Source organism: Chionomys nivalis, chromosome 20, assembly GCF_950005125.1.
Source record: "Chionomys nivalis chromosome 20, mChiNiv1.1, whole genome shotgun sequence".
Classification (NCBI taxonomy): domain Eukaryota; kingdom Metazoa; phylum Chordata; class Mammalia; order Rodentia; family Cricetidae; genus Chionomys; species Chionomys nivalis.
In genome coordinates, this window is record NC_080105.1 from 35063658 (window position 1) to 35084812 (window position 21155).

The following is a 21155-nucleotide window of genomic DNA, read 5'->3' on the forward strand; positions in this document are numbered from 1 at the left end:
CTCCGCGGCCGCCGTAGCGGCTCAAACACAGTAAACAGGAAGTGGATTTTTCATAGCGTCGAGTTGAAGAAGGCGGGCGATTCCTGAGGGACGCCGTCATCTCCTGCCGTTTACTGCCGCTCTCCGTCCTTCTCCACTTCCTCCTCCCGGCCTAGAGGAACTCTGCCGGGAGCTGCCGGCTCTACGCGCCGAACCATGGCCGAATACTCCTATGTGAAGTCCACCAAACTCGTACTCAAGGGAACCAAGGCCAAGAGGTGAGGCTGAGCTCGGGCGGGAGTCTCGGCCCCCAGCGCATCCCCTCCCGGGGTGACCACTCCCGTCACGGCATCTAGAGGCAGAGCTGCGTGGACAGCCTCCCCGACGGCCCCGAGATGAGGGTGCGTGACAGGGGAGCCCCCCGAAACTGGGAAACCTGTGGCCCGTGAGCTCCATGCTTGGGAACCCCAAGGCTTGATTAGGACTTGAATGGGGGTGTGGGCTCAGATGTGGACCGCACCAGTGGCGAAGACTGATGGTTCATTTGCTCATTTATTGAAAACTCAGATATTTGTATGTTTCTTGTGTCTCGAGACGGTTAAAGAATTAGGAGAATTGGAAGAGACAGCCAGCGTAAACCCTAACAGCCAAGTGAGGGCGTGCTGGTTTATAATTCGCCCTTTAGGGAAAGATACCTGCCCATTCGTATCTCCGTCCTCTTTTGGAAGATTTGGCCAAAGTCGAGCACTTCTTTGCGGGATCCCTGATAAAGCAGTTTCGGGAGCGTCGTGCCTTCGAGAACTGCTGGAGTGTGGCATGTGACGAATTTATCCTGCCTGAACCGGTAGCTGCTCAAGTAGCTACACGGAGAGCAGATTCAGCTTCTGAAAGCTTTGTAGTTAACATGCAGAGAAGTTAAGGCAAACATCATTAAAGCCAGTATAGCATTTCCATGTTCCAGAACTCGTTCTGTTTTTGAGACAGGGCTCCTCTGTGTTGCCCTGACTGTCCTGGAACTCTCTGTAGAGCAGGCTGGCCTCGAACTCAGAGCTCTGCCTGCCTCCGCCACCAGGGTACTGGGATTAAAGATGTGTGCCACCACCGCCTGGTTGAGAATTTGTTCTAAGTACTTTGGATAATCTCTGTTTCCCTATGATCTCCCTTTGTGTTTTTCATTTATGGAGCTGAAATTAGTATACCATAAACTTTTATTTTAAAAGTATTCAGCCAGTGGATTTTAGTATATTTACAAGTTCACCACTATCTAGTTGACGAGTATTTTTACCACTCCGAAGTAAACCCCTTAGCCATTAAATAATCATACCCGCTGCCCTCCCCCCGCCACCAGTTTCTGTCAACTGCTTTCAATCTATAAGAATTTGCTTACTATGAGTATTTATGTCAATGAAATATACAATATATAACTTTTTGTGTTTTTTTTTTCACTTAGGTTTTTCTTGAGACAGGGTCTCACTGTATAGCCCTGACTAGCCTGAAACTCACAGCGATCCACTGCCTCAGCTTCCCACATGCTGGGGTTGAAGGCATATGTCACTATACCTGGCTTATTTCCCTTAGTTTTGAGGAGCATCCATATTGTAGTGCAGTGTATTTCTTTTATTTTGGGGCCGAATGATTTTCTTTTGTATGGTGTGAGCACGTTTTGTTCTTCATTGATGAACATTTTACACTAATGATAATGCTATCAATATTCCTTTTTTTTTCCTGGACATAGTTTTTTTGTTTTTCTTGGAAATCTATGAGCGTTGAGTCACCTATGTATTATTTATAGTAACTCAGTATTTAGCTTTTTGAGAAATATTTTTCAAAGAGGTTGTCTTAGTTAGGGGTTCTACCACTGTGATAGAACACCCTGACCAAAGGCATGAGGTGCAGAGGGTTCTTATCAGCTTCCGTCTTGTAATCCATCATCCAGGAAAGAGAGGGCAGGATCTCAAGGCAGGAATCTGGAGGCAGGAACCAGTGTAGAAGCTGTGGGAAAATGCTTCTTACTGGCTCGCTCAGCCTGCTTTCTTGCACATCTCTGGACCACCTGCCCACAATGCGTTAGGCCCACCTATATCAATCATTAATCAAGGAAATGCCCCTACACCTGTGCCCACAGGCCAAATCTGGTGGGGGCATTTGTTCAGTTAATGTTCCCTCTGCCCAGATGATTCTAGCTTGTGGTAAGGTGACCAGCACACTAGCCAGCACAGAGAAACAGCACCATCTTTTCGTTCTTCAGCAATAGAAGAAGGGTAATAGTCACTCATAGTCCTTGATGGTAACTCTAGGGACTGGGCTACGGTATTATCCTCCTAAGTGGGGAAATTGATTGACAGATTAGGGGTTTTTGTTTGTTGGTTGGTTGGTTGTTGTTGTTTTTTTTCCCCTGCAGAGTAACAGTGGCTGTATATTATTGTTTAAATGTAGCAACATGAACACAGGGCTAATCAACTTCTCAGTATTTTAAATATCACATATATGTAAATTTTTTTAAAAAATTATTTTTCTGTAAATCAGTATATAGCTTGAACGGCTCTTCTGAGTGTTCATCTTGTAATTTTTAACACATATATCAGTATGCCCAAACTCATATATATATCCTTTCTTTCCCTTAGTAAAAAGAAGAAGAGCAAAGATAAGAAGAGAAAACGAGAAGAAGATGAGGAGACCCAACTTGATATTGTGGGTGAGCCACTTCAGTTACTTACTGTGTGAAAAGTTGGCGTCTGTTGTGGTTCGTGTCCCATTTGAAGTGTTGTCCTCATTGGCACTAATGGTGCTTGTCAGAGCCTTCACTAGAAAGTTCACTAGATGTCACTGTTGTTCTTTTTTTTAAATTTTTTTATTTAAAAGGTTTTTTTTTTCATTTTACATACCAACCACAATTTCGCCTCCTCCCGGTCTCCCAACACCTTCCCACAACGCAATGCCCCATCCACTCCTGAAAGGGTAAAACCTCCCATGGGGATTCAACAAAGACTGGCATATCAAATTGAGGCAGGACCAAGTCACTCCCTGCTGCATCAAGGCTAAGCGAGTTATCCCTCCTAATCCTCCATAGGTAATGAACTCCAAAAAACCAGTTCATGCCCTAGGGATAAATCCTGGTCCCACTGCCAGTGGGCCCACAGAACTGTCACCCACATAAAGAGGACCTAGTTCGGTCCGATGCAGGTTCCCCAGCTATCAGTCCAGAGTTCATAAACTCCCACTAGCTCAGATCAGTTGTCTCTGGGTTTTCCATCATGAACCTGACCCCTTTGCTCATATGCTCTCTTCTCCTGCTCTTCAACTGGATTCCAGGAGCTCAACTCAGTGCTTAGCTGTGGATCTCTGCATCTACTTCCATCAGTTCCTGTATGAAGGTTCTCTGGTGACAATTAGAGTGGTCATCAATCTTTTTACAGGGGAGGCCAGTTCAGGCACCGTCTGCACTATTGCTAGGAGTCTTAGCTGGGGTCATCCTTGTGGATTCCTGGGAATTTCCCTAGCACCAGATTTCTCCCTAACCCCATAACTGCCCCCTCTATCAAGAGTCTCTCTCAGTGTCTATAGCACTAGACAGTGTTAAGCTATAAGTGGTGAGTTGGGTCTCCACCACCAACAAAACAAAACAAAACTGTGATTGACTTAGTGATGGGTGGCATCAGTGAGCCATGTTTATAGCACCTGTTGCTTTTTGACAGCTTGGCTCTGGGGTGATCCTGTAACCATAAAACATGTAAATATACCTCTGGCCTTTGAATGGAGGCAGCTTGAATTCCCAGGAAGAAACATGCCATGGATAGCTTTTTAGGCAGTGGCGCTCTCTAAACGTAATGTATCATCTTCTCTACTTTGGCAGGGAGTGAAAATTTTGAAGTCTGTCAAATTTATTATTTTTCTGAAATTCACTATTGAGATTCTGTGTTAAAATTATTTATTTACTATTAAGTGTAGGCTTGGGTGTGGAGGATAGTTACTTAGCATGCCTGAAGGTTTACTATAGGTGTTGGGAAGCATTCATGTGTGTAGCATTTGGTATTGGTCTCAGGCATCCTCTGAGGAAAAAGAGAGGCTATTGGCTGAAAAGCGCCTCTCTCTGTGGGACTCATTTAAACATTGCCAATGGAAAGCATGTGGGATGGGGTATGCAGTCAGAGAAACTATTCTCTTAGTCTTTTAGTTTGATTTGATTTGGTTTTTGGTTTTCCATGTGGTGTTTTTTGTTTGTTTGTTTGTTTGTTTGTTTTTCGAGACAGGGTTTCTCTGTAGCTTTGGAGCCTGTCCTGGAACTAGCTCTTGTAGACCAGGCTGGTCTCAAACTCACAGAGATCCGCCTGCTTCTGCCTCCCTAGTTCTGGGATTAAAGGTGTGCACTACCACTCATATTCTTGTCTTTTTGTGTCTCTGCATGTGTTAGAGACCTGGACTGTGATGTTTGTCACAGGAATCCACCCATACAAACAAACAAGTTCAGGCAAAACTGGTAAAATATGAGTAAGGTTCAGGATTATGTCACTGTAAAGTGCTAAGGATTGAACAGGAGTTATGCACGGTGGTACAATTAGGAGAAGGTCAGTGAAGGATAAACCAGGTTTCTTTGTGATGATTCTTATGATCATCAAATATAGGCTTTTAGAAATGTTATAGTATAAACAACAGAAAACCTTGAGCAACCCTAAAATAAAATGGTTAAACCTTGATTTTTTTTTATTTTTTTATTTTGTAGGAATCTGGTGGACTGTATCCAACTTTGGGGAGATTTCAGGAACCATTGCCATTGAGATGGATAAAGGAGCCTATATCCATGCCCTGGACAATGGCCTTTTTACACTGGGAGCACCGCATAGAGAAGGTGTGTGGTGGGGAGGCCCTGCCAAGTAGATCCTTACAAAGTTTGTGCATAAGTCTGAGGCATGTTCCAAAGCAAGACTGCCGTCAACCTGAGCTCCTCCTATTCTCCCTTTCTCACTCCTGTTATTAAGAAGTGTCTTTTTCCAGAATAAGTGTTGGAAACTTTCTGACTACTATCAGAAACCCTGTGGAAAAAAGAATACATTAAAATCACATAAAACCCACAATTGTAAGTGGAAAGAAAAGATAAAAAGCTAATTGAATCAGAAGTGTGAAGTTTTTTTCTTCCTTCAGAACTGGTATGATTAACAGACATTTAGATGTTTTCTCCTTTTCCTTAGCCTACAAGGAAGCACCACAAGGAATGCAGTAATTGGAAAATAAAAGGGTGTCTGCCTTGGCCAGAATGGCTGTGCCTTGAGTAAATAAAAGCAGTTAGTAATTCACATACTGTTATTTATGTGCTGTGTTTTAAAACGTGAGATTGTAGTGGAAGTGGCTAAATAAGTCATGCCAAACTGTCCTTCAATTACATAAATTGTCTCTGTAACTATGCCTTGACAGTATAGATGGTGCATAATTACAGTGTGTGCAGATATCTTAATATCCTTACCTGTAATTTCAGGGGGGACTAGTTTTTAAAGCATAAAATATCTTTATGTCTGTATTTATAGCAAAAGTTATGTATTTACCATTTTTGTCTCCCTGTAGTTGATGAGGGCCCCAGTCCTCCAGAGCAGTTTACTGCTGTCAAACTGTCTGATTCCAGGTAAGCTTTAGTTGAATGTATTTAAAAGCCTTAAAATTAAACTTCACTTAACCGTGCATTGTGATGCATGCCTTTCCTACCAGCACATAGAAGACAGAGTTGGGAAGACCAGGAGTTCAAGGCCATCTTAGCTGTATAATGTACACGGAACCCTGTTTCGGCCAGCCTGGTCTAGAAGAGCTAGTTCCAGGACAGGAACCAAAAAGCTACGGAGAAACCCTGTCTCAAAAATCAAAAAAAAAAAAAAAATGAAAACTACAGTATTGGTGAATACAGTCAGCATAATTTTAATTGAAAGACAGTATTTTGAAAAGGAGATTATTTCCCTCTTTTTTTATTTATTTTTTTTTTTTAAAGACAGTGTCTCTCTATGGAGTCCTGAAACTCACTCTGTAGACCTGGCTGGCCTCGAACTCACAGAGATCCACCTGCTTCTGCCTCCCAAGTGCTGGGGTTAAAGATGTACACCACCAACACCTGGCTTGAAAAGGAGATTTTTATGGTATTCAGAAAACATTCATAATCAGAATTGTTTTAGATTTCTGGTTTTGGGAATTTGGGGAATGTCTGCATGTATAATAAGAGCCTAAAAATGAAAATTAATAATGTCACGTGACCAAATTAAATAGATCAGAAAGAGCATGAGAAGACAATAAACATGAAAGAAGACCTGCCAGTGATTCTGTGTTGTATGGATTTGCAGTCAGAAGAGACATATTGGTCATGGTGTCAGACACCTATCATCCCAATACTTGGGAGGCTCAGGAACGAGATTACAAGTTTAGGCCAGCTAGGGAATGTAGTCACACCCTATCTCAGAAAAAAGCTAAGAGATAGGAAGGCAAAAGCAAAGAATATTGCTGAAACTAAACAGTTTTCCATGATCACCCAAAAAAATTGATCGTTTTTGTTCTTACAGTAAAAAAGTGCTAAGTGATGCTTTTGAGTAGATAGAGAAATTGAGTATCAGTATTGTGGTAGTAATTACAGCAACTTAATAATATTTATTTATCATCAACCCCCAACTGATTATGAAGTCAATTCAGCATCCCCGGAAATTGATTGGCAAATAAAAATCAGAAATCAAAGTTTTCTAAAAATCACATTTAAATAATGACTTTTATATTTCTCTGAAAGACTTAGGACTAAAGCAAGGAACAAAATGTCAGTCAGTAAATTTCCTTATGGTTACAAACAAAAATCTTATGAGCAATAGAAAGCGAGGAAGGTATTTGCAACAATCTCCACAGACAGTGAGTGGTTAGCTGGTGGTATGTCTGCATAGCGTTCACAGTGCTGACGGCATCAGTAGAAAGGGGACACACACCAGCTAGTTTTGAAGTGGAAGAGGAAAATACAGACATGCTGATGTCTTTCTTCCTAGTAACTATTGTGCAAATATTTTTCCCATATTGTGTATTTCAGCATTTTTAGTATATTGGTTATTTTTCTTACTGAGACCTGACAAGAAACAACTTAAGGGAAAAATAGTCTGATTTTTAGTTTAAGAGGGTAAGGATGGTCTTGGCAGAGAATGTGTCACAGAGTCCAGGGAGGCAGGAGAGTGCGCATGTGTCCAGGACTCCATATTACCAGGCATCAGCACAGTGAGGGGGAGAGCCGGCCCGCAGCTGGCTTTCTTCTTTTCCTCACTTCATATATCTGGAAACCCAGTTCATAAGAAGGTACCACTCACATCAGGGTGTGTATTGCCTCCTCCGTTAAAACTCTCTGGTCCTACCCTCAAAGACACCCAAATCAATTTAACAATGAAAACATACTTCAGTTTTCTTTCCTCCCTTCCTCCCTCCCTCCCTCCCTCCCTCCCTCCCTCCCTCCCTCCCTCCCTCCCTCCCTCCCTCCCTCCCTCCCTCTCTCTCTCTCTCTCTCTCTCTCTCTCTCTCTCTCTCATTCATACAGGGTTTCACTATGTACTTCTGGCTGTCCTGGAACTTGTCATGTAGACCAAAGTGGCCTCTAACTCACAGATTCACCTGTCTTGCCTCCTGTGCACGAGGACTAAAAGCACATGCCACCATACCGAGGATATACTTTTTCAAAAGTACATGATTAAAATAATTTTTTAGCTTGATGCGTAGGTTAGAGCGGTGGTTCTCAAATTGGGGGTCAAACGACCCTTTCACAGGGTCACATCAGATATCCTGCATATCATATTATTTACATTACTATTCATAATAGTAGCCAACTTGCAGTTATAAAGTAACAACGAAATAATCTCATGGTTGGGGTCACCACAACATGGGGAACTGTGTTAAAGGGTCACAGCATTAGGAAAGTTAAGAACTGCTGACTTAGAGCACAACCCATCTCCTCAATAAAATCTCTCTTAAATTGGGGTGAGATTCGAAGTTGTTGTAGCCTTTTTGTGAAAGCAGGTTGACAAACTGTGAAGTTTTAACATCTGGTGGGAGTCAGCCTGGGCTATTAAAAAAGACCCTGTTTTACAATCATAAGTTGATAACCTTCAATCCAGTGCCTTCCTCTTCTAAAGACAGATCAGCAGTTTTTATATATATATATATATATATATATCAGAGAAATCAGTAAGACTGTAATAGCATAAAAGGTGACTTTTATACATCTGTATAATGCATTTGGAAAACAATTGCTGTATAATAATTATATTAGAAAACAAAATATAAGATTATAGATAGAGAATATAGTGTCCACTATAAATGTGTCTGGATTTATTAATGTATATGCATATATATATATATATACACACAGATACATAAGTATACATAATATACTCTTTATTTTATACTTACATTCTTACCCTCAGTTTTTAACATTTATCTTTTTCATTAAACCAAAGGATTGCACTGAAATCTGGCTATGGAAAATATCTTGGTATAAATTCAGATGGACTTGTTGTTGGGCGGTCGGATGCAATTGGGCCAAGAGAACAATGGGAACCAGTGTTTCAAGATGTAAGTACTATTATCTAGACGGACGCTCTGCCAGTTTAAGAAAACATCATTATTAGGAAAAGCACACTCTTAAAATTAACAATAAAACAGTAAAGGGTAGATTGTAATAGTATTATACATTAAATTGAAAAAAATTAGAATGAACTTATAACCCTATAACGATATCAAAACAGTGCAACGAAAAGGAGTCTCTGCCCCATTCTGGTTTCCAGCCACCATTGAGGCCTTGTCTTATTTCAGTGGTGGGGTTTTAGTAAAGAAGCAAATCCCAGGGTGTTCCGGGGGCATCAGTTTCACATAAGTTGGTTCGGAAACTTTAGAGACCTACAAGAGGCAATAGAGGAAGCTAATGCATTGTGACTGTTTGTGTACGAAATAGTAAATCATGGCATGGTTCATTGAAATAAATACCCTTTGTAGAGCTCTAAGTTTCAATTTATGAGAAAAAAAATCAGTATAAACAAGTTTAATGAAAGATACGTGAATTTTAGTAAATATCAGTTGTAATATATCAAAAACTGTAAAGAAATCTACAACAGGCCAGAATAGAAGTTCAGTTCAGCAACAGTGGGTGTACATTCAGCACAGCGTGCATCAGGGCCAGAGAGGTGACTCCTTGGCAGGAGCACCTGTGACATCCTGAGGACCCCAGTTGAGATTGCAGCAGCCTGGCCTGTCTACTCTCCTTGGCCACCCTAACAGCATTGGGTATAGTAGGTTACATCTCATGGCGTGGCCTGAAATCAAATCCGATGCTGGTTGCTTACTGCTCCCACAAGCTTTGTGCCACTATTGCGCCAGTGTATCCTGCAGGCAGATCACCATTGTAGATAAAAGGGTTTGTAGCTGGGTTGGTGTTTACCTTTCTCCTTTAATAGCTTCCAGACTACCTTCCAGTACCATGGACACTGATCTTAAGGCTCTTAAGTGGGTACCAGCTCCACTCCCCCGTGTTCAGTGAGTTATGTAGGTGTTGTCTTCAGTAATAAAGATCTTGCTATTGTTTTTTCAGGAGCAATCAGTAACCATGTTGCTAGCCTGAGTTGTTTTGAAGTTCCCATAGGACCCAGTGACCAACAACTTGATTAGATGTATGTTGCAAGGAGGGCCCTATTGTTCGTCCTGGCTACCTGGCTAGCTTAGCCCTGAAATAACCACACAAAAACTGTATTCATTAAATCACCACTTGGCCCATTAGCTCTAGCTTATTATTGGCTAACTCTTACATCTTAATTTAACCCATTTCTATTAACCTATATATCACCACATGGCAGTGTCATACTGGACAAAGATTTAGCATGTCTTACTCTGTTGGCTGCTCCAGGGCAGCTGCCTCTGACTCTGCCTTCCTTCTCCCAGAATTCAGTTCCTTCTTCCCCGCCTACCTAAGTTCTTCCCTATCAACAGGCCCAAGGCAGTTTCTTTATTCATTAACCAAGAAAAGCAACACACAGACAGAAGGACCTCTTATACCATTTTCCCTTTTTTGTTTAAACAAAAAGGAAGGCTTTAACTTCAACATAGGAAAACTACATATTACAAAACAGGTATCAAGCAAGAACTACAGTTACAATATTTATATGTACTTATCTTTTATTATAACTAAGGAAAACTATGACTATAAATTCTTTAACTCCATCAAAGACTCCAGAAGGATATAATATTACCCAACTAAACAGGAAGTGAATTGTAATCAGCTTCCAAAACTCTGGAATTGACAGAGACATCTCGCTGCCTGGACAGTCACCTATAGTTCTTCTGTATCATTGGGGCATCCATTTTCAGTCTACAGGCCCATAGTATCCCGCAGACTTTTCCATGAAGCAGGAATTTCAAAGACAGTTTAGTCACTTTCTTATGTATCCTGCAGAATGTCTCACAGACTCTTTCATGAAGCAGGAACCCTGAAAGATTATCTTACCTTTAGGCAAATTCAACAGTCATTTTCTCTGTGGGTCCTGCATGTCTAGTTAAGCAGTCCAGGCAAGAACAGTTTCTTGCTCAAATGGCTAACCAACTCCATAAGGAGCCCACCTTCTTCTTGAAGTAACTGGTGCTGCCAGGAGCAGAAGTGTCTCACTGTCATGAAAAGTCTTAAGTTGTTAAACATTTTAAATGTAAGTAGTGTTTCTTTTGTGAACTTGGGTGTCTTCGTGTTTGGTGCATAGATGTTTAAATTGCATTATCTTGTTGGTGGGTTTTTCCTCTCATGCAGTATCCTTCCTGTCTCTTCTGTTTAGTTTTGTTTTGAAGTCTGTTTTGTCCGATATTAAAATGACTAGACCCTTCTGGCTTTTAGAGACTCCATTGAAAACATGATGTTATTCTAATATGTCTGCTTATATGTTATTTGGCTTTTTCCCCTTGCAGTTTTTAATAGTCTTTCTTTGTTCTGTACATTTAGTGTTTTCATTATTATGTGACATGAGGAATTTATTTTCTGATCACTTTATTTGGTGTTTTGTATGTATTCTCTACCTCGATAGGCACTTGGGAAAATTTACTTGTATGATTTTATTGAAAATATTTTCTGTGCCTTTCACCTAGGTTTCTTTTCCTTCCTCTATCCCCCTATTAGTTGTAGATTAGTCTGTTCATAGAGTCCCAGAGTATCTGAAGTTTTGTATGTGGATTTTTTTTTCTTTTAGATTTAACATTTTCTTTGACCAAGGTGTGCATTTCTTCTACCCTGTCTTCAGCGCCTGAGACTCACTTCTCTATCTCTTGCACTCTGTTGGGGAGGCTTGTCTCCAAGGTTTCTGTTCGAGTTCCAGCTCTCTCTCAGTTTGGGTTTTCTATATTCTGTTTCCACTTTCTTGTTTTTATTTCCTTCCACTACTTGATGTTTTCTTGTATTTCTCTAGTGGATATATCCATTTCCTCTTTTAGGACCTCTAACATATTCATAAAGACTATTTTGAAGTCGCTGTCTTATGTTTCAGCTATATTGCATTTTTGGAGGTAAGGTTGCTAAGCTCTGGTGCAGACATGCTGTGCTGGCTCTTGGTGTGTCTTTACATTGGTGTCTAGTCATCTCTTTGGGTTTGGGATGATTGTATTTCTAGATGTTAATATCTGGTCTTGTCTTTGTTGGGTGAATGTTCAGTTAGTCTCTAGGTTTCTGTTGCCCTCTCTGGTTCTTAGCAGAGTATGGTGGCTGTGGGTTGCCTGGTAGGGAATGCTTCTCAGATCATCCAAGTGTGGCCAATTGGAGCTCCAGGTGGACTGTATTTCTAGCTATTGGGAGCAATACTTGGAAGTGAGGATGGAAGTGAGGGGTTAAGGGCGCCCACAGGAGGAAGGAAAGCAGTGTGCTGCCTGGATGTGCACCTATCCCCTGGGAATAGGACAGTGAGGAAGGAAAGGCCACAACAGTTGTTCTGCCCCAGAGCTGAGGATGAGACTGGGGGATTGGATTTGGAGGAGAAAAGAGAGAATAAAGTCTGAAGATTACCTACTTGCTTCCTTGGTAGATGTGGGTTTCTGAGGGGATGGCTGTGGGAGTTGGAGCTGAGACAAAGAACAATAGTAATTATTTATCATGTATTTTGCACTCTGACATTTTTTGTGCTCTGTCTAGTTTGGATGGTTTGCTTTTTTTCCAAGACTGGTTAATAACAGTTCTACCAGGGCCTGTGAGGTTACTCAACACTGACAGCCTGATTATAAGGTTTGCATTTGATTATCAGAACCCACATGAAGGTGGAAGGAGAGCACTGACTCAACAGAGCTGTCCTCCGACTTCTGCGCACGCACTATGACACATGTACACGCATGCATACATCATACATGCACAATAACTAACTTAAAAATACAATAAAAATTATACTAATAGGGAAGACTAGTATATCATAGGTCAAGATGACAGACTACAAGACCATTTATTTCATTTTACTCTTAGGAAGGCACTTTCCATTCTTATAATTCAAACAAAAGACTTAAAAGCCCTGATACAGCAGGTTAAACTGCAGAAGCAGTTACCCACAGCACAAGTAGATTCTGTAGAGGGTGTGGCTGCATACAGGGGAGTCCTGCCGCCTTGACTAAGACACCAAACAGAATCCATGGGATTCATGCCGTTTTAACTGGATGTTTCATGGTTATTCTGTAATTATTGTATTTGTGAATTGTTTTTCTGATATTCAAAGTTTTCTACAAGAATCATCCAAATAGGGGCTGGAGAGATGGCTCAGAGGTTAAGAGCATTGCCTGCTCTTCCAAAGGTCCTGAGTTCAATTCCCAGAAACCACATGGTGGCTTACAACCATCTGTAATGGAGTCTGGTGCCCTCTTCTGGCCTGCAGGCATACACACAGACAGAATATTGTATACATAATAAATAAATTAAAAAAAGAATCATCCAAATAAAAATTATAGTTAAACCTTACAATTATTAGGAGAACTTAACTATAATTCACATTCAGATCCACAAGAAAAATAGTTTTTGAGGTTTTATTTAATAGACATCAGTATAATCATAAACATTCGATCCCTAAAAGTATGTCATTCTACACAGAATTCCCTCTAGGCCAAAGGCTTTTAATGCTTTTAATTATGGAGAAAAAGAAATTGCACTTGGAATATCAGTATTTCAATAAATTATTGTATATTATTCATAAGTTTTATTTTCCTTAAAGATAAATTTTAACTTAACTATTGAGTTGTATCTTCAGAGATAGGAATTAAAGAAATTAATTTAATTAATTAATTAATTTATTTATTTATTTATGTCCTGATAGAAAAAAGTAAAAGGTAATGAAGGGTTTAGTGTGATAATATTTGAATATCAAGATTTGGGGTGATTTTGGTTTCCCTTCTGTATGCTTTTGTATTTTGCAGGATTTCTCTAAATTCTTTTTGATTTTATAATTGGGGAGAAATTTTTAAATTAGGTAAATGACTTATGATTTCTGTAAGTATTCATAGCTTGTTTTCTTATTTTTTTGTTTTATTTAGGGGAAAATGGCTTTATTGGCCTCAAATAGCTGCTTTATTAGATGTAATGAGGCAGGTGATATAGAAGCAAAGAATAAAACAGCGGGAGAAGAAGAAATGATAAAGGTAGGCACCCACAGGCTGTAGTGGTGAGACATGGGCAGCCCGACTGTCCCTTTCCACGTGCTCTAGCTATCACACGTCCAGAGATGCCATGTTTGTGCCGTGCGGGTGAGAAACCAATGGTCAGAGCTTCTCTGCAGCTTTCCTAATACTTAATGTTTCAAATAGATAATATGTTCTCATAGCATGGAAGTTTCAAAGTGAAAGCAAACAAAGCCTTGTGTCTCCCACCTGCACTGCTTACCTAGTTCCCATCCTGCCCTGTCCCTACCTTTCCTCCGTCGTTTGCTTCATTTGGTTTTACTGTTGTTGCTTGCTGTACTGTCTTATATAAACACCTTCCCTGTTTTCTGTTGTATCCTGAAGATCCCTGTCCCTGTAAATCTGTATCAGACGTCTTGCCCTTCTCACCTACATAGTGTTCTGTTTTAGGGCTCTTCCTTACTTTATTCAGGCAGTCTCTCTTAGAAATTGAAATGCAGATTGTCTCCTGGCTTTTGTCCTCAAGCTATGCTACAACGTGTGTGTGTGTGTGTGTGTGTGTGTGTGTGTGTGTGTGTGTGTGTGTGTGTGTGTGATATCAATAAACTTCCAGGATCATCAGGTAGCTAAATGGAATCTGATGAAACCTTGTTTAAATTTCTATGTGATTCCAGCTGATTCTGTAAATGATACATATGTACAAAATCTAAAACACATCATATATCATCTTGAGCTTGCCTTTTCCTAAATCTTATTGCTAAGTTCATTGCTTTCTTGGCTTGAGTAAGAAATCTCTTAGCGTGCTCTTGCCTAGCAAGTGAGGAGAGGAAGATAAATGTGTAACCTATTGGGTTCTCATCAATATCTAGATTAGATCCTGTGCTGAAAGGGAAACCAAGAAGAAAGATGACATCCCAGAAGAGGACAAAGGAAATGTGAAGCAGTGTGAAATCAACTATGTGTATGTATTCTCCCTTCAGACTCCACTCTGACAGTAGGGGACCCTGATAGCAAAGAACCTGAAGGACAGAAGAACCAGTAATGGGAACTCAAGGACAGAGCAAAGAGCTGAGTGCTTAAAGCTCAAGACACCTGGGTTAGTCAGCTCTCCTTTCCTCTAATAGAGTTACTGTTATGCCACCCAGAGGCCATTCATGTTCCAGAAGTGAGGGCTACAACCAGCCACCATCCTTAGAAGAAAGCTGTGCGGGGCTACCCAAAAGTGACAGCCCCTTTGATGTGTCATAAGAAATCACCTTTGTAATAGAAAAACTTTCAATTTTTAAAGAAATATAATTAGGTTTGTTAAACAAATGAGTGGGGAAAACTTTTAATAGTATTTGGAATTTGGCAAGGGAACACAATAAAAGTTTGAGGTTTGTTTTTTCAATGAGAGATCTTCTTCACAGAAAGAAATTTCAGAGCTTCCAAGACCACAAACTCAAAATAAGCAAAGAAGATAGTAAAATTCTTAAAAAGGCTCGGAAAGATGGGTTTTTGCATGAGACGCTTCTGGACAGGTAATTGCATGTTTGCATAATTTCAGCAGTTTTCAAAGGTAATTTGTTCTTACATTGCTGTCGTTTTAGGATTTCTGTCTTCTCTAATTTATATGGTAATATTACCTAAAGACATAAGACTGGGGAAAGTGTGCTAAAAACAAATTTCTAAATTATAGCCAGAATGTAAATTCTTAAATTCTTTTTAGCTTTTCAGGTTCATCTCAAACTATTTCATAAAGTTACTGAACCACCAGGTCATTTCCATATCGTAGTGATTACCGTGCAACCTCCAGGCTGTCTCCAGGTGTGGCAGTTACCATGCTTGCCTCTCATAAGTTTGCTTCCCATCGTCTTCCCTTAAGAATTGGGAACAGAGCTAGAAAGTTGCTTGAGTAAATACCAAGATTCTGTGTGTTCTTTTTGTATAGTAGAGGTTCCTAAAACTGAGATTCAATGTATGAGTTTGTATCCAGACTAAAAGTTTAGTAAGGGAAATTGAACCTGTTTTAGTAAGGTTAGATTCAGCAGTGTGCAAGATATTTATAACACATTATTGATATTTTTCCAGTTTATTTTTATTTAAATAAGTAACAGCCTACAGTTACTACCTGGAAAAACAGGCAGGGAAGTTAACTGCGGGCTTAAAGCAGTCTATCAATAGAGTGCCAAACTGAAAAGGAATCTGATAATCTCCTGTCAGTCATAAAGCCTCCTGTTGTAAATCACTCTTAAGCCTTCCCACTATCTGATAAAATAATACTTAATTGCATACTCCCTGTTAAACGGTTGGTAAAGGTGAACTCGGTTAATGGGAGAAATTTTTTTTTGTTGTTGAAAAATTAATATGTGTGTGGTTTTGAGAAGTCAAAAGGACATAAAATATAGTCAGACTGTGAACTCTAAAATAGAATAAGCTGTTTAGCAACTTTAAAACCAGTTTTTTTAAAAAAAAAAAAATGCACCATCGTTGCCCAATAGAAGCTTAGGGCAGGCTTAAGCTCATGAATGACTACTGTGTCCCTTGTGACCTGAAAAAGCCCTTAAGCCACCTCTGTTGACTATTACAAAATAAGTTTCATAGGACTAAAGAAAGTTGAAAAGTAAAGCTTTAGTGAAGCCTTTTAATATGACTGTTTAATAATACGGTGATGAAAATAGGACGGTCTCCAGGCTTGAGTTTTCTAGTTTGTAGCAATTGACTCTATGGTATGTTTTACATCCATTGTTCTTTGTGTCTTAAACAGGAGAGCCAAATTGAAAGCTGACCGATACTGCAAGTGACAGAGACGTTTTTGTGTTGTTTTGATTTTTTTTTGGGGGGGTGGTATTTGTTTGTTTTTATCCTGAATAAAAATATTCACTGTAACTCTGCTTTTACAGATTTCTTGAGTACTTTCAAAATTACAGCTTAATTTATTATCTTGTTTGACCAAGATTGATCAAGTTTAATCTACATCCTTCGTGGAATTTACTTCTCAGGCAAGAGTAACCACTTAAGGGACTGCAGAACTTCTTCACTGAATTCTCTGTCGCGTTACTTGAGAAGACACGCTTCCCCGCTGCGCTGGGCTCTTGCTGTTTGTTGCTCTGCTGCTTCTCTTTATCTCGGTCCAAGCTTGATCTGTACATTTAGAGGATTAGAGTGTAAGTAAAGCCTTGGTACTCTTCTCTGTCTTTCTTTCTTTTTTGTTTGTTTGTTTGGGATTTTTTCTTCTATCTTCATTGTTCATTTGATTAATCGATTGCTTGTTTTGTAGTCTAGTAACATAATAGTCCTGTTGTGCAGAAGGACATTTCAGGGCCAGCCTGGGTTGCGTGAGACCCTGTCTCAAAAAAGGGGCCAAAAAAAGTGTTTTAGGCAGGTTCTCTAGAAGACTAGAATGGGGTTGGAGTTGGGGGGGAGGCCTTTAAAATACTGATAGCCATATCACACCTGAGACACTAAGAACCCAGTACTCAGTTCTTGAGACTAGGTACGTCAGTAGTTCTAGCTGTCCTAGAATAGTTGAGAATAGCTCTCTCACTGTGGGGGCAATGATCCACACTTACTAATTTCATGAGTTGGGATCTGGCACCAGAAGCGCAGGAACTTCCCATAGAGCCTGTGGTCCTGCTCCACAATGAAGGCTTGGAAATGCTAGTAGTGAAGGAACCAGCAGTGTGATTCAACTCAGCACAAGAGGGAAAGACGGACAAGAGGAGACCGCGACAGTCAGAGTGGGCCTTCCCATGTCTGGGATATCAGGGCAAGTCTTTGGGTGAGGCTCTCCACTCAGCTGATTATAATTTGTGGCAAGTTGACATTAAAATCAACCATAATCGAAAAGAAAACTTTGCTAACCTGCCCAACCCTGCCTACTTTGGGGTTTTATGTTTCATGCCTCTCCAAATCTAGTCTTAGTGTTCAGTACCTAGTGTCTGCTTTATGTAGGCACACTCGCGGTGGACTCAGCCCGCCTTATTCCTGCTGCAGCAGCAGAGCATTGCCACACACGCTTCTCCAGTGTCTGAACTTGGGGAACCTATTCTTACTCTCTCAGTCCTGGCTGTGGGGCTTTGTAAGGTACACACATATTTCAGTGTCTCAGCAGGACGAGGGCGCTTCCACACAGCAGCAGTCTGCCACAGCCAGAAATTGTCTAACCTAAAATGCCAACGCTCCAAGGCTGTAAAACCTTCAAACTCGCATGATCATCTGGGCTTTTCCCCCTCCCAATACCACAGAGTAACAGCACAAAGTTAGTGAATAAAATGGCAGCCCATCTGTAGTCTTCAGTATAGATTCCCAGGAACCATCCTTAGATGCAAGGCTTGACAAATACAGCATTAGACCCAAAGTTTGCTTTTAAGGAAAACTCCAAGTAAATCTGAAGCAAGTGATAGAAAAAACATTGGGAGGTGGGGCTAGAAGTCACTAAAAGATGGAGAGGTATGTTGAAGGATTGGCAGAATTAATACTATTCAAAAAAGATGGCTGTATTACCCAATGTAAGCTAGAGATTCAGTGCAATCCCCATAAAAATCCCAGTGATGTTTTTATAAAATGAGAAAGCAACAATTACAGATTTGTATGAAAGCATAAAAGACCGAATAATGCAGTCCCTAGCAGTGTGTTAATACCCAGTCTCGCGGTAACAAGAACAATATGATACAGGTGAAGTAAAAGACACCACCAACAGGAAAGGAAAGTACTCTGGGTAAATCCGTGTACATTGACAACGTTGTCAGAAACACATTGGACAAAATACTGCCTCTAATAAACCATTCTGGAAAACTGGATTTCCACACACACATCATTTGTCTTGCATTAAGGTAAAAATGAATTGAAGATCACAGTGTAAGACCTGAAACCAGCCACTCGGGGGGAACAGGATTTTACGAAAAGGATCCCAGTACCACAGAAACAATCCCAAGAATTGATAAATGATAATTGATAATCACATGAAATGCAAATTTCTACACAGCAGAAGAGCATTCACCAGTGAAGAGAAAACCTACTGAATGGGAGGAAATGACAGAATAGCTCATTACATATCAGAGAGGATGAATACCCAGAGTGATGATTCTCAAAAATTACATAAGTCATGTATTCAATAGATGGAATGATGATCCAAGGAGCCAGTTCTCTGAAGAAGACATGCAAATGGCCAATAAGTACTTGGGAAACACTCAACATCATGAGCTAATAGGAAATACAAATTAAAACTGCTTTGAGATTTCATCTCACCCAGGAAAACTTATCATTAAGAAAGCATGCTGCAGAAGAGGTGAGGAAAGAGGAACCCTTCTCCACTGATGACGAGAATACAGACTGATGCAACTACCTTAAAAAAAATATGGAGGGACTGGAGAGGGACCAGCACTTGTTGCCCTTGCAGAGGACCTGGGTTTGGTTTCCAACAGACACGGGTTGGCTAACGACAGTCTGTAACTCCAGTTTCAGATCTGACACCTGCCCTCTGGTTATTGTACACATCTGCGTATAGATAGACTTGCAGGTGAAACACCCATACACATAAAAAACCATGCCGGGTATGTGGCATACACCTTTAATGCCAGCAAGTGCAGAGGCTGATGGATCTCTGAGTTCGATGCCAGCTTGGTTTACATAGTACATTCTAGGACAGCCAAGACTACAGAGAGGAACCGTGTTTCAAAAAGCAATAATAGTAATAATAAACCTGTTTTAAAAATCAGTATGGAGGTTCCTCAAAAAAAAAAAAAAGAAAAGAAAATAGAGCTACTGTATGACTTAGCCACTTGAGCATATACACCAGCAACTAGGCGACGTGCCACAGAGATACCTTCCCACCCATTCTCATTGCTTCACTGCTCACAATAGCCAGGACACTGAGACAGCAATGAACTCATCTACAGATCAGTAGATAAATGTAGTGCAAAACACTATGGAATTTTAAACAACCATACAGGAAAGTGCAGTCACGACATTTACAAGAAATTGGATCTTACTGGAAATCGTTAGGTTTCTAAATAAACCAGACTCGCACAAATACATGCTGTATCATTCTGAATTTCATTTAGAATGGCGTGTGTGTGTACTTTGAGGGGGTGTGTCATGGAGATGGGAGCAAGAGACCAGAAGGGAGATGGAAAAATTAATGGAACATTTGTAATAGGAAAGCAGTAAAAGGAGACGAATTGGGAGTGAGGAAGAACAAAGCATGTTGCGCGTGAAAATGCCATGGGGAACTCATCCCTGAGCTAACCGAGAAACTAAAAAGCACTCCCATCAAAAGACAGACCCTTGATTTCAAACACTTGCTTGATACCCAGGACTATGCCTGCCAACTGATTTTCCTGGGACAACATTCCCTTCATCTGCATTTCTGTACAGATCTTCTGTACAAAGTCCTGGATCTTTGATGGCCTCATGTTCTCCAATTTCCTTCCCTTATTACAATAAATGGACCTAATTACAGGTCCTGAGGAAGATAAACGTATATATTGTGTTTTGGAGTAAATGTACCAGTGAAGGCGGACACTAAGTGTAGACAACAAATCTGCCCAGTTATGTACATCAGTGCTGCTGGAACGTCAGTCTGGGTGAGTGGCAGAGGTTAAATCAAGTGTCACAGAGCACTGACCTATGAGTGCCCGAGGCCCAGGATTCAGCCCGTACTTGGTAGTATGGAATAAAGGCATGTAATTGTTTTCTCTTTACATCTCACGTCTCAGGTTACTGTGAGGAATCCCAGACTACAATAGTGCCCTGATGGAATAGTCTGGTAGCCTTATCAAAAATAAGATTATACAAGATAAAGACCCTGACCTGAGAAAAGGCGCCCACATTTCTTCAGATTAGATCTTATCTAACCGTATAGAAGTTCATTTGAGGTGTATAGACTGATTTCTTAGAGGAAATATCTTCTTAATATAAAATATTTCTATTGAAAATAATACTTTATGTACTCTGAAATATTTACAACTAATAAATATCACATATTTTAAAAACTAATGACTTGCCAATTATACCTGTAATTCCAAGATTTGAGAGGTGGAACAAGAGGATCAGAAATTCATTCTGGGATTACATGATGCTCTTATCTCAAAAAAAAAAAAAAAACCAACAAAATGTAACTTACCAGGATTGCTTTTATTTTTAACCTTTGAGAGTTTTTTGGACACGGTCTCAAATAGCTCAGGCTGGCCTCAGATTTGTCATGTGGCTGAAGCTGGTCTTCAACACCTGATCTTCCTGCCTCAACTTCCTAAGTACTGGATTGCAGGTGTGTGTCTCCATGCCTGGCTTACAGCATCTGCATATTAAAATCACAGTAATGTGGAACCTGAAGTCACTAAAACTGAAGATGTGAATTAGTGAGGAGGAAAAGAATTAGGGTTCAGGTTGGTGTGGGGTGCTGTTGAAGATCATTGCAGAGATGCTGTGGTGACAGGTCTGGATGGCATCCATCCTGATAGACGGGGACAGTAGGGGTGACAGGTCTGGATGGCATCCATCCTGATGGACGGGGACAGTAGGGGTGACGGGTCTAGATGACATCCATCCTGATAGATGGGGACAGTACGGGTGACGGGTCTAGATGGCAT

At 40.5% G+C, this 21155-nt stretch overlaps 1 protein-coding gene across 3 annotated transcripts; it reads left to right on the top strand.

Annotated features, from left to right (window-relative positions):
- Positions 1 to 10: 10 nt before the first annotated feature.
- Positions 11 to 20515, top strand: Frg1 (FSHD region gene 1). 3 transcript variants are annotated; one of them, XR_009055691.1, is made up of 10 exons: positions 11 to 257; positions 2604 to 2674; positions 4700 to 4825; positions 5536 to 5593; positions 8430 to 8544; positions 13501 to 13605; positions 14454 to 14545; positions 14994 to 15104; positions 16331 to 16730; positions 18554 to 20506. XR_009055691.1 is itself a non-coding variant. In XM_057752892.1 (9 exons), exons 1-9 carry the CDS (start codon positions 196 to 198, stop codon positions 16365 to 16367), a joined length of 777 nt encoding a protein of 258 aa, XP_057608875.1. In that variant the 5' UTR covers positions 11 to 195; the 3' UTR covers positions 16368 to 20515. The 3 variants fall into 3 exon arrangements, 2 of the variants coding, with proteins under 2 accessions (XP_057608875.1, XP_057608876.1); XM_057752892.1 differs by having other exon boundaries at positions 16331 to 20515; XM_057752893.1 differs by having other exon boundaries at positions 16566 to 20515.
- The last annotated feature ends 640 nt before the right edge of the window (positions 20516 to 21155 follow it).

Coding starts and splice junctions, on each gene's coding strand:
- Frg1 (XM_057752892.1), top strand. CDS start 196: ATGGCCGAATACTCCTATGTGAAGTCCACCAAACTCGTACTCAAGGGA. Junction 5,594..8,429: donor GTCAAACTGTCTGATTCCAG/GTAAGCTTTAGT, acceptor ATTAAACCAAAG/GATTGCACTGAAATCTGGCT. Junction 14,546..14,993: donor CAGTGTGAAATCAACTATGT/GTATGTATTCTC, acceptor TCTTCTTCACAG/AAAGAAATTTCAGAGCTTCC.